General features: G+C 43.5%; 1 protein-coding gene across 1 annotated transcript in view; it reads left to right on the forward strand.

Annotated features, from left to right (window-relative positions):
* The first annotated feature begins 3,614 nt into the window (after window positions 1-3,614).
* The window catches only part of RNF150 (ring finger protein 150), a 119,459-nt gene continuing 108,940 nt past the window's right edge, over window positions 3,615-14,133 (forward strand). The window contains exon 1 of the mRNA XM_050896170.1: window positions 3,615-4,080. Within this exon, the coding sequence (XP_050752127.1) occupies window positions 3,615-4,080 (466 nt within the window). The remainder of the gene's footprint in view (window positions 4,081-14,133) is intronic.

Below are 14,133 nucleotides of genomic sequence, written 5' to 3' on the forward strand. Positions count from 1 at the left end.
AAGTTTGCATGCTCTGAGTTTCTTGCTGGAGGATCTTTCCATTCATTGCGAAGGGAGCCAACGCACCTAATTTAGGCTTTTTCAATACCCTGCAATGCCATCTTCAGTATTCTTCTGGATTAAGATTCCTAACTTCCAGGTAAATCCCTACTTCAGCAGAATTTAGGCAGCCTAGTCTTTTAAAGATTAGCTTTTAAACCTTTTGCCATTTTACCTCTTGGCAATGATTGTCCCAACAGGCTGAGATAGAGGTCCACAAAACACCAAGGGATTCCACAACAGAGGGGCTTAGAAACCTGGAGGAGATTCCTCACCTTTACCTGAAGCAATTTCTAGCCATTCCCTTTGAGAGCGTTTGAAATTTTGGGTACAGACGCTCAATCCAGCACAATCTAAGCATAACAAGTTACCTTTTAAACCAAAAAAGGTATAAACTAATGAATTGTAGCTTGTGAAAGGGCAATCTAACAAAGTATTGTGGCACATAACTAGAAGTAATCATGTAGTGAATTTCAATGTGTCATTTGCTCATTATCAGCTGTTACCTAAATCCAGCTTCTGACTTTCTGTATTTCAAGAATCTGGAGCTGGAGTTCCCCACATGCCACTTCTCTTCTACTTATTTGACCACATTTCACACACTCAAGTTTGAATATGATGGTCTTGTAACTTTCTACAAGATATAGTTCAGCTGGAATTATTCTCACTTCAGAAACATGGAAAATGGGGAGGAGAATTTGTAATATGTTATTAAAGTAATATGTAACATCCAAAATTCAGAGATACATCCTTCACCCCAATGCTACAGACGCTGTAACATGATTTTCAATAGCATATAAAAGTAGAGATTGTGCTTTTCACTGTAATCCAGGCAAGGTGATTTGTGATCATGCTGGATGAGTGCCTTGTATGCTTCTGTGGAGGCTGGAGTGGGACAAAAGTCACAGGGTTTGGTTTTTTTTTGAAGGAGGGAGCATAGGCTAGGGTAAGGTGGTGGCAAATGTCTTGCTGGCCTGAGAGAAAACATATTTACAGCTGCTTGGATGTTCATTGAAAGTACGATCTTCTTGTGCCAGGACCAGAACAGAGCTCTGGGGAGCCAGGCAAAGGGAGAACCTCAGATGTTCCTTTGAACAGAAACAAATAATATGGGAAGAACCACCATCAAAGAAGACCCCCAAATCCTTCCCTGTGTGCAGAGTAAACCACACACTCCCCAGTTCTGCTCCAGAGTTTCTGGCAGTTTCGGTCACCTGGAGTCGTATTTTTGCATTGAGCTCTATTAAAACACATTCTGTTTCAACAAAGCTCATCTGATTTGGTCCTTAATAGGTTACACGTGTAATGAGAATGTCATGTATCATTGAATAACACACTTTTCAAGAAACTGTTATGGCCGTGGCTGTGTAACATTATAACCACACTGATAATTTCCTCACAAAAACATGAATCATGTTTGCTTGGCAGGCCACTTCCCATAAAAACAAACTTTATCCATACATTGGATTTTTTCTCTCTCGTTTTTCTTGGGGTTGGTTAACATTAGGCTAACCAGCCTGTAACTACCTGGTCATCATAGTTAGTTTTTCTGGATCTTATCAAGAAACTGAACACTCAATCTTTCAAGATTTTCCTGTTATGCCAAGATTTACTTGAAGTAGTGTCAGAGAGCTGGTTATTCTCTCCGCCCTGCCGCCCACTCTTTTGGGATTCATGTGTGCCATTTTTCCGGGTCTGCTTGTTTTTTATGTTCTTAGGAGATGCTTCTTAATCTCTCTTTTATGAGTCAATAATCTGGCAAACACGTCCTCCCTTTCTTCTCAAATATAAACCTGAAATATTTATTGATTATTTATGCCTTTTTTGCCTTCTCTTCTAATAATACTTCTTACTCTTCCAAATATACAAATGCTTTATTGCCCATAGCCCTTCCAGGCGTGGATTTTCCCCTTACGGCTTTTGCTTCCCTTATGAAATCTCAACACTTTCTAATTAATGTTGATTGCCATCTACTTCCATTTCTCAATGTTATTTCTAGATGGCAATTTTTTCTACTCCGTTGCTGACTTCTCTTCTCCAGGAGTGGGCTTTCAAGGAAAGTTATCCTCTTGCTTGATGGTAGACTTTTTGGCAACCTACCATATTTCCCTGTAAACTTCTCTATTTCATTCCCCTATATGCCTGTACATTTTTCTCCCAAATTCACTTTTTTCAGCTTTGGGGAAATAACTTTTTCAAAGCGGCATGTGTATGCGTGTAAAATATGGTTAAGGCTGTCATCTGTTTGCTTAGATCAATGGCAGCTATGAACATAAACTGGAAACAAGCAAATATTGACACTAGCGAGATACTCAGGTGTCCCATCTAAATGAAAGCAAATGGTATTTCTAGCAGCAGATTTTAATAACGAGAGGGCTAAAATAGGCAATATCTAGTGATCTTGTGAGACATCCTTCTGTTGCCAAACATAGTTATGGAAAAGCAGAATTTTTGCTGCTCACTTGCACTAGGATAGACAAACATAGAGTCAGTTGTGTTTTGATCCTTTTGAAAGGCATTTGAGTCTTGGCCAAAATTCTTTTGTGGTGTTTTATACATTAAAAATCCCCAAATCTGGGCTTTCACTGAGCCAAAATTAAACTATTCTTTTCTGTCCGTCTCCGTGGAGTTCGAGTGTTTCCAGAGAGCAGCTCTGCCATTCTTTGAGGTTTCACCTTCCACATTCTCTGTGTTCCTGTCAGTTGCACACCCCATTTTGGTAAACGCGCCTGTCATTATCATGCAGAAACGTATAGTAAGAAAGGCATTCATTCGGTTTGTATTTTAAAACCTGATAGACGAGCGATGATCCCTCTGAGCTGTGTGGCATAATTACATTGTAACATTCACATCTGCAGGTTTTTCAACTCACCCTGCAGCAGTCGGGGAAAGAGCGCGGAAAGAAAATCCAAGTTAAAACCACGAATCGGGAGGTGTGACCGGCTAATTGCGAAGCACCCCGCATCCGGGCTCCCCGGGAAGAGACGGCCGTTCGCCTCGGCCCCCGCCGCCGTGGCCCCCCGCCCCGCCGCCCCCCTCTGCCGGCAGGTGCCGCTGCCGCGCCGCCGCCGCCGCTCCTCCCGCACACGGCGGCCCCCCCCGCCGCCCCGCACCCCGGGGAGAGCGCAGCCCCTCCGGCGGGCCGCGCCGGCCGTCCGTCGGGGCCGGAGCGGGAGCGGCGCCGCGCGTTTCTGCGTGTGGAAATCCCCCCCGCCTCCTCCGCGCCTTCCCCGCCCGGCGGCCGGCCGGGCTGCCAGCAGCGGGGGAGGCAGCTGTGCGGGCAGGGCGAGGGAGGGGAGAAAGGGGCAGGAGGAAGCCTAGGCGGCGGGGAGGGGAGGGCGGAGACGGGGCCAGCCCGAGGAAATCAAACGGCCCCGACATGAATTAGGCAGCGGGCTGCAGAGGGGAGGGCCCCCCTCCCCCTTCCCTCCCCTCCCTTTCCCGCACGGCGCCTGGCGGGAGCAGCGCCGCCCCGCGCGGAGCCGGCTGCTCGGGGCACGCCACACGCGCACGCACACACGGACAGGCGGCGGCGGCGGCGGGGGCGGGCCGGCCGGGGTGGGGGGGCCCGGCAGATGAAGATGGCAATGTCTGTGATCCAAGCGTGCCGCAGCCTGGCTCTCTCAACATGGCTGCTGTCCTTTTGTTTCGTGCATCTGCTGTGCCTGGACTTCACCGTGGCCGAGAAGGAGGAGTGGTACACGGCCTTCGTCAACATCACCTACGCCGACCCGGCGGCCGGCAGCGCCGAGCTCCGCAGCGAGAAGAGCGAGTGCGGGCGCTACGGCGAGCAGTCGCCCAAGCAGGACGCCCGCGGGCAGGTGGCCCTCTCCGCCTCGCCCGCCGACCGCTACGCCTGCGACCCCGGCACCCGCTTCAACGCCCCGGCGCCGGGCAAGAGCTGGGTGGCCCTCATCCCGCGGGGCAACTGCACCTACAAGGACAAGATCCGCCACGCCGCTGCCCAGAACGCCTCCGCCGTGGTCATCTACAACGTGGGCTCCAGCAACGCCAACGAGACCATCACCATGCCCCACGCAGGTGAGCCCCGGCACCCTGCCCGCGCTCTGTGGGCGCACCCCGAGGGCTGTGCTGGGTGGGCGGACGGGCCCCATTTTCCTGTGTGTGGCAGCCCGCTCTGCTGTCCCGCATCCTTGGGGTGGGAGCTGCTGGGGGGGGAAGGTGTCCTTGCACCTCCTGGCAGGGAGCAGGGCAAGGCTGTGGGCCTCACCGGGCATTGGGTGCCCATCCTCGGGGCGCGGAGCAGCTCTCCGTGCTGCCATGGCAAAGGACCGATGTGCTGCTAGCAGCAATGCACGCTGGTGCTCCGGGCTGAAAAGTTTGGGAGATGTAAAGTTTGGGTCTAGTCGGAGGAATGGATGGGACCCTGAGCCCACTGTGGGGCACCGATGTTTTGTTGTGTCCTGAAGATCCTCTGGCAGGTGCCGTGTGGGGTTGGGTGTGATTGAGACCTTCGGAGGAGGAGAAGCGTAGTGTTTATGGTGCAGGCTTATCAGGAGGTGCAATAAAGTAGGGAACACAGTGTCCACGGTCTTGCCTATGATCGTGTAAAAGCTGTGAGATCGAGTAGGAATGCCGAATATCTGATTTGGTGAGAACATGAGATATTTTGGCCAGGACTGGGCTGGGGCGGGGGGGGTTCACTCTCCCAGGTGAACACTCAGATGGAGTTTGTGCTTGCAGTGTCAGCACAGGGGTGCTCGGGTCCCAACATGTGCTCGTCAACTAGAACGGAGCAGAAATCCAGTCATCGGAAACAACCCAAACCTTGGGTTATGCCCACAAAAAACGCTGGTTTTGTAACAATGTTTGATCTGAAATAATGTTGTTTTAAAAACAGATCACCAGATTTATATTTAGGAACGGTGTTGTCTGCCAGGGGTCACTGGTCTTTTATACCAGCAGCCTATGCCATGGAGACTAAAATGCCACCTATTGTGAAATCTCAGTTTGGTTTGCATCCAGTAACTAATCATGCCCAGCTGTTTCATGCCAGTTGAATCTTAGCAGAGTTAGGGGTAAATTGAAACACAGAAAGGCTGCAAAACAGGATGTTATTCTAATGACATGTTAAATTTCTACAGTAAACTAGGTAGCATAGATGTGCTGAAAAACAATTTGTTGCCTAACTATAGTGCTATAATACTGCTGATGCAAAAGTAGCGCTTTTGGAACCTCTTGTGTGCAGCCTCTTTAAGAGATTAACCGTTTCTTTGGGCAAATTCATGTTTCTTTGGTAGGATTGGTGGAAGATGGGCGTTTTTTAGTATTTTCTCTTGGTTTTATGAGACAAGCAACTCATAACCTCTTGAGCTTCTTAAAACTATGCTTTATAACCTGCACATGGTTTAGTAGCTGTTCAGATCATACTTCTTGGTACTTTAAGTATCACAGATTATATACTAAGCAGTAGGAAGTAGTAGGAGCTTGGCATACTTACGCACCCTTAAAGCGAAGCTCAGGCTGTTTCAAAACTTAAGATGCATCGCTTGCTCTTGTCTAATGAGTTTCTCTAAAACTGCCAACATGTTGGATCAATTAATGGTTTGCCTGTTTTTAAAGTATGCACTAAGCTGGTTTCCCACACAAATGGTGTTTTATTAAGAAACAGTGGGAGTGAAAAATGTGTCTAACCTTTTAAAATGTTAGAGCTTTTGTTTGTTTTAAAGTCTAAAATGAAGCAAGCAGGGAATCTTTTTTACTGAAATTGGCCTCAGCTTTCAAAAATATGAACACTGTATCACTTATCTTGGGAGCAGCTTCTTTTATGTCATATGACTCCTGACAGTTTATTCTGAGAATCCTTTTTGAGTACTGAATTGATACCCAGCAGTGTGATTGTGCAGTACCAGAGGCTGAAATGAAAGGAAACTTGCAGAAGATAATCTGGACTTGTTGAACACAGTCAGTGAGACTGAAGGGCTTTGCTTGATTGATTGTATGAGGTTGTCTTCATTTTAAGGATTTTTGTTCTGTGAAGTTGAAAATGGTTGTTGGTCTTACCTTAGGGAAAACCTGCCCTCTGCGTACAGTCAAAACTCGGAGGAGTTTTAGAGCATAAGTCTGCTGGAACAGGAGGAAAAATAACTATTCTTAAACAAATATTTGACAAACTAGCAGGGATTCAGAACTGGATTTATCTTTACTCTTCCTCTTGTACCACTGTTACACTGGGACAAAGTGAATGTACAAGCTGTGTAAAATTATCTTTCTGACTTGCAGCCTTTGACGTTTGCTTGGTCCCAGTCTAAATGATAGCACAAGATTCAAGGGAAGAATGAATCAGGTTCTTGGTTTCTGAGTTCAGCAGCATCTGCGGTGCTCTGCCCACGCCAAATCCTGGAGTGGGAAGAAGAAAATTCCATCCTGGAAAATACTTGGGGGGTGGGAGGGGAGGGTGAAATATGACCTAAAAAGCAATTTAAAAGTTGAAAGAAATATGATGTTACTCTTTTTTTTTTTTTTCCCTTTTCTCACACAGATTTTTTTTTTTTTGAGGGTGGTTTCATATAAGCTTAAATAAACTCTTTCTATACAGAAAACAGTATATCCTGTTGCATAACAATGTGGCTCCTGCCCTTACTAAATAACTATGACTCCTAAGAGAGATGTTTTCCCTTATGTACGTTCTTCTCTTCTGTATGCTTTGCCTTCTTTCTTTTACTGTCATTTTATCTCTTTGTGCTTCTTTTTCTGCTCCTCTCACCCCCACTCTCATTTCTTCCTCTCTGCCTCTGTGCTTCATTCCTCCTCTTGACCACTTTACTGGGCTACTTCATAGTGCTTTGCCCTTGCCACTTTCTTCCCAAAGCTCTCTTTCTCCTGCCAAAGATCTTACCTCACAGCTGTATGTTTAATTATATTTCCTGTTTTCTGCTACAGTGTGTGCCAATGACCCTTTGCTAACATGGTGCCTCCTGATTTTAAAATCTATAGGCAACTGTAGCAAGATACCATTCTTGAATTTGAAGGAGGGTTGGTAGACCTCCCTCCCACCCTGACACCTCCACCCCCTCAATCAAAACCAGGGTGGTAGTATATCGAAGCTTGCTGTGGAAATCTTCAAATACAACTTTCCAGGATTTATTTATTTATTTATAGTGCACCAGACAGAACAAACCAAGTGTTCGATTTGAAACAGTTCAGTCACTGTATTGAAAGCCTTTGCTGTCAGGGAGCTTGTACTTAGGTCACTGCTTGCACATCCAGAAGAGTGAGGTAGAGTTGTGACATCTGCGTTCACAGGGAGTGCAGAGCTCTGTGGTTCTCGCGCTAGGACACGCTTAGCTTTTGCATCATCTGCTACAGCCTTTGCAAACTGGCATGTTTATTTTTATTGGCTTGAAGTATGGTATAGGAGCTGTGAGTCCAACTTGTTTGCTTTTTGACTAAGTAGGTTTTAACCAGAGCAGGAACAAAAGCATCTAGAATTTATATTTTAGATGCTTTTTATTTCTCCTAAATCAACTTTTCTAGTAGAAAAGTACTCTAATAATATAGAGGATGTTCTTTTTCCTCCAGAAGAATAATCCGTGGTGTTGGCTAGGGTTTCTGATTGGCATTTTTTCTTATTCAAAACAAATTAGCTGTTACTTAGGTCTGAAAAGGCTCTAGCCACTGTGTTTACATTTAATAACTTAGTATTAATTGGAAGTATTCTTACTACCTGTTGTAGCACGTGTCCTAACGCTTCCTGTGAGCTCTGAATAGTTACAGGAAGGGAGCCTTCCAGAAGATGATTCAAGGTGAGAACTTCCTTCTCTCCAGCTCTTATTTGAGGGAACCTAGACTGACCACTTCTAACTTGGGCACCTGTCAGGTGCTTGGGGCTAGGGAGGGATGTTAACTGCAACTGTATACATGACTCATATGTGGGTAAAAATCAAATCTTTAGTATTCAATAGAGTTTGTAACATTCAGTTTGAATTCTGGGGTGTATCAGAATATCTCACAGAATGGATATGATTATTGTGTGAAGTAAATTGCATCCTAAGTATTTTGCACCGGAAGCATATGTGAGTCAGGCAGTTTTGCATTCTCTGTATTCTTCTTTTCCAGTGCATGCCATCACAAATTTTAAGTCACGTGCTGCATGTATGACAGCCCATTTTCAATGAGAGGCAGATGCCTCATTTTTTGTAATGCCTCGTACACACTGGCAGCAACTGTCAACAACTGTCAACTGTATCTTTGAGACGTGAATCTCGTATGTGGTCTAAGATGACTCTGACTGCTTCCCTCCCTCTTTGGCTCTCAAGTGCAGCATGTGTGCACCAGGTTGCATGAGGAGGGCATGGCCATCCCACTGCAAAACCATGTGTGTCCCTCCACGCATACTGTGAATGCGGCCAGCCTTGATCTGTGCGCATTCAGTTCAGTAACAGTTTCTTCCCTTGTACTCAGATTTTTGTTCCACAATCAATGACTAGTCTTGCCTTTTACATATTTTAAGATGTGTTGGTAGTGTGTGTTGGTAGCCCAAAGTTTTGGCTTTGGGCTCCCCTGTAGATTTGTACTGATGTGCAAATTAAACACTGAAGTTGAAGATTTCTCTCTTTACAGAGTTAATTCAGTACTGTAGCTACATTTGTTCCGTTACTAAAACAATTGTTTTCCTAAACTCTTGTTGAATTCTAATGAGGAAAATGTGCTGACAGCATTCACACTGAATTTACATATGGATAAGTGTGTATTAATCAAGGGTTGGAGATTTCAGGCTTCCAGGGCCTGCTATAATTATTTTCTGTTCCAGGCACCCAGGATTCATTCCTAATAGAAACCAACTCAATGGGGGAGGGAGATGGAGATTAGTGCATCTCTGAGCCTTATCCATCACGAATTGAGGCATGGCTGGGGTGTGCTGCCATCCTTAGGAACTCAGAGGAGCTCCTGGATCCATCATGTAGGCCTGGCTTTCAGTAGTTTTTGAAAATCTAGTTCTCAATATTTATCAAAATCAAGGATTTATGACATTGTCTAGAGCCAGCAGTAGCGCCGACAAGCTGTCCCACTGCGTTTGCTAGTGAGCCGCACTTGTGCCTACTAGCTCTGCTGTGGTTCAGTGCTAGACTTCTCTACTGCGGATGTGTTCAGTTATGCCAAGTGGTGGGGGGACTTTGTGATGTTAGGTAACTGGTTTAGCTTTAACCGAATTAAAACAGATGAATTTGACCTAGAAGGACTAGAGTAACAAAATAATCTTGGTCTCCGGCACTACTTGGGACAGCCGCTTCAGCGGTGGCGCACCGAGTTTTGTCATTCGATGAGACGCTTTTGGCCTTGTTGAATCTCGCATCTTCTTTCAACCTCACAACTGGCTTGTGCATCTCCTTCAGAGCCCGTTGCAATCAGTGGAAAGACAGTGAGTCCACTGAGCTTTAGATCAAGTCGTTAAGGTACAGCTTTCCCTACAAAGTGGTGAAGTATTGATTCATTGAAGATTGCATTGATCCTCCAAGCTTACTGATTGCAAAAGCAGTTAGATTTCTGCATGCCCTTTGGTTATCTGCAGCATTTGTTTGCAATGATATTCATACAAGCGCTGTCTTCAGATCTCTGCAGTAAGAAGTGACACAGCAAGAAGAAAATCTCCCTCAGAAACAAATCTGTTATCAGCATTGATTCTAACTGCTGCCTGTTAATCTGGAGCACCTCCTTTTCGTATACTGTCCTTAGGAGAATGGCTTGCTTTTGATAAAGTGATGGTTTGTTCTAGTCCCATTGGTATTTTGGCTTTAAAATGGTATACGTTAACTTGGGTTATTAGAATACTGGCTAGTGTGTTAACTCCATTGTAGCTCACTAATTCATGCAGATATATTTCCGTGCTGCCCCCCTTCATGGTACGTCACAGAGCACAGGAACATTTTCAGCAAAAGGGGAGAGAAACCTACAGTCAGTTCGATGTTGGCACTTCAAGAGTCTCTTTTCCTGGTAAGAGAAGAGGACACTTTCTACTTTTCTCATGTAAGCAAAGGACTAAAAGAACCCATTATTTTGCCACGCTTGTTTGATGGAGTTCATAGTGCATTGTCATGTGAGATGACTGAGTTTCAAGTGACCTCTGCCTCCTTACAGCATGAGCCAGGCTGATGAAGTTAGATCTTTATGAAGGGATAGCCCAACAACTTCTCCACTTCCCAATAACTTCTGCATAGCTAACCTGCACAGAAACACCATTCATTTCAAGACAAGCCCCACTTCTGCCCTTTCAGTTGCATTTGAGTACTAGTCACTTAGTGACTTCTTTGGTACGGAAGGGAGCAAACAATACAATCATTGACTCATAGAAATCAGATATGGAAAAGACTGAGTAGTCCATGTAATCTGTCACCTTACTGATGCAGGACTGCTTCCTACAGTGTTACCATCTACTACCGTCACGGTGCTTTTTGCTTAGCATCTTGCAAAGGAAAGGATTTTGGGGTGCTTCAGAACAAAATGCAGTCTATGTAAGCAGCAGAATGGTGCTGAGTCAAGAGATATAAAATGTAGGAGGATATTAAATAGTAACGCTATATCTTGCAATAATATTTAATTCTCGTAACTTCCACAAAGTCATCTTGGCAGAGGCATAACTGCTAAAGGATAAGGTTTAAAACCAACTGTATCCATATTTTGTAAGCAGTTATGTGCCAACAGGCTTACTCTGCTGTGTCTTGATTCCATAGTGGGATGTGACCCTGGACTTCATTAGTGCCCAGCTCTCTCCTCATTTCACTCCATAGTGTTTTGGTTTCTCTGGAAGAGAAAGCTAGATGGATAGGCCACATGTCAGTCACTACACAGTTTGACCAGGTCCTGAATGTGGATGAGCAGGGGTCAAGGATCCCCTAGGGTACCCTGCTTGTTCATGAGTGCATTTAGATGTAGTATCTCAGAAGGTAATTCTATTAAGAACTACAATTTCTGCTACCTGGAGGAGAAAACCCAGATCACTTAGGTGAAACCTCAACTTTTAAAATTTACTGTATTAAATCTACCAGCTTTGTATCTACTGTCTGACCCACTGCCCATATTGGTGGATGCCAAGCTTTATAAACCTACAAGTTTGCTAATGAATTTGCTGTGAATTGAAGCTCATCAATAATAGGCTTACTGTTCTTCAGTGCATTTTGTGGACGCCTTAGAAGTAATCCTTCAGCCAGGATAGCTTGAAAATTACTAATTTGGGTGAACTTACAACCCTGGTAGGAACAATGTTTTTTAGTTCAAAAATGGGTGAATGGAAACACCTCTTCTTTCACCAGTTCTAGTAGATGGAGAAAGGTTGTAAAGATTAGTTTGCTTATGAAACAACAGTACTATGCAGCTGTGTTTTACAAGAGAGGCTTAACAAGGGCATTATTTATTTTTTCGGCTCCTCTTCAATAAATTATTTGAGATAAACCTTAGAAAACTGAACTGAGGAGAACTGAACGAGATGATGAAAAGATTAACCTGTTTGTTTTATTGCTGTTCTACATTGAAATATGAACAGCTGGCATCTTTGATTCTTTGCTACTTAAAGATATAATAGCTTTTTCAAATAATTGTTCATTTCTTTTCCCTTTCAAGAGTGACTTATAAATAACATCAATAAAGTGAAGTGCCTGTTCATTTGCTTCTGATGGTATAATCACAGTGATATTCAATTATACTGCTAGACCTAAGGGTCTGTCAGTGTTTCAATCTCAAATTTCATGTGTTTAACTGTGTTTATGTATGTCATATTCCCTGCTGTAAATTGGAAAGGTAGCCCATTTATTTTAACCTTATTTTCAGTTTGAGACAAAATTGGAGGAAAAAAATTTTTTATCTTTTTATTTCCCAAAACACAGTAACGTAAATTACTGCCATGTAACTCCATAGAGTCCTGGTTTGAGTATATCTTGTATGCTCCTTAAACATGGATAGAAGCATTAAATCTGCACAGGAATGTAGTTCCTCCAGGGATATATGGAATATGATGAGTTGGCAAGTGCTCCCTTGTGCTACACACTTAATGAGACATAGCTTTTTAAAATTAATTTATATTCCATGGTGTCTTGAAGCCATTATCATGAGAGAGGACCCCTGGCATTGGGATGCTCCATAACAAAGCAGTTCTCTGTATGCTCTTCTACCAAGACAGCCCCCTACTACTGACATAGTTGTCTATGAACCATCATCGTTTGTCCCTAATCATTGGCTTAATTATATAGGATAATCTTCTTCTTCTTCATAATTTGTTCCATACCTTGGACTTCCTCCCTTTCTATATGCTCTTTGATTTGCCTCTTACTGTTCAAATCTCTCCTTACAAGGCATCTCTTTTTTGCAAGTCATTGTAAGAATATCTCACCAGATAATATACGTATTTTAAAGAGAATGATGCATCACATTAATCTCTGGCTTCCAGCTTTATAAATCACACATGATTAAACTGTACTTTTCTATTTATTGCTTGATCTTGCAGTCCTTGTCAAAAAATTCATTTCTAGCACGGTCACTGTTACATTGTGTTGAATGTGTCTGACATTACACAGCAGCACTAAGAATGGACTCAAGAGCCTAGTAAGTAGGTTCATCTTTAGTTAACATATATGTCTAATCTTAAGATTACTGTAAAATGTGTCAACCTTTAGTTGAATATGTGTTGTGGGTTGGCTGGGTTCAGACCCAGCACAATAAGATGTACGGTTTTATTGTTTTGCTTAAATTGATTTGTGGAGCACTTGAGAAGCTTTTGCACCTAGTTGTTAACTGTCATGCTAGCAGAGCAATTCCAGTTCCTCATGATCAAAGCTCTGGGTGTCTAACAAGTTTCACTAGAAAAGATTTCTTGGATTTTCCAATTATGCAAGAGTTCTGTATCAGTATCAGATAAAGATCTCTCTGGTTTTAGATCCTGTGATGCTAGCTAAAATGTTAGTATTCTTTTTCCTTTTCCATTTCAGTATTTTCTGTTAGAAGACAGAAATATATTTCTGCTTTTCCTTTGCCCTTTCAGAAGTCTCTATTAGAGAATCTTAAAATCTTTGGCCGTATTTCAGGGGCATGTCTGTGTTTGTACTCAAAAAAAAAAAAAAAACCAAACCACTTTAAACCAGAACAGTCTGATGCTGCAGTCTCATTCATGATTGCTTCTTATACTTGTACAGAATATGCTTTCCCCTCGTGTGCCTTTTTAAGCTTTTATTATACGCTCACTGTCTCCTAGCTTTACCTGCCAGTATCATGTTCCTTGAGTGAGGCAGCTTTCGAAAGATTGTGTAATCTCTGTGCCTGGTCTCTTTTTGCTCTTTATATGTCCATGTGTTTGAAGTACCATCTAGTTGTCCATGAAATTCATATCTTTACTAAATACTATATCAGGACTTTTCACGCTGGAAAGCAAGGAGCTATCTGAGTAAAATCCATTATGTCTTGTTATAATACTGCCTTTGATGTCTTTCTCTTGCCTTATTATTCCTTCAATCCTCTATCCTCTTCATTTTCTACTTAGTTTTTTCTCTCTGGTTTTTGGGGGGGGGGGGGTGATGGTATAATTTCTTTACTTCCCACACTTCCGATAAATCTTTCCCTTGGACTTCTCACCCATTTTTTTTGTCGTCTTCACTTCTCTTTTTATGTGCTCTGCACCTATTTTTCATCTTTTCTAGGTTTTTTGTTTTTTTTCTCCCTTTCTCCCCACCCCTTACCAGGTTGACAAAAATAGCGAAGGGCTGTTGCTTTACATACAAAGTTGACTGTAAGGGGAAGCAGAGCAGGATTATGCTCTTTTGGTTGCTTTTGCTTTGCAGCTGACTCCGGGTTTAAAAAGCATCTGCTGACTGCTGTCTGTTGCTCAGGGTCAGCTTGGAGGAGTGGGACACCAGCAATCGGGAAGCGTGGCAGTGCCGTTTATGAACAGAAGACTGCCAATCAGGCATAGCACATTTGCTATGCATAGAATGGCTTTGTGCTGAACACTTCTAAGTCTTTTTCATGAATTCTTAAAAGACTAAATTATAGTCCTCTCTATGTAAAGAGGCAGATCCTGCTCTTGCATGTTTTTGCAGGGGAAGGTTATGTTTCCCCCACTAGGTGCTAGAAAAACTGACCGGGAATTTT

The sequence above is a fragment of the Gymnogyps californianus genome, chromosome 4 (genome assembly GCF_018139145.2).
Source record: "Gymnogyps californianus isolate 813 chromosome 4, ASM1813914v2, whole genome shotgun sequence".
Classification (NCBI taxonomy): Eukaryota; Metazoa; Chordata; class Aves; order Accipitriformes; family Cathartidae; genus Gymnogyps; species Gymnogyps californianus.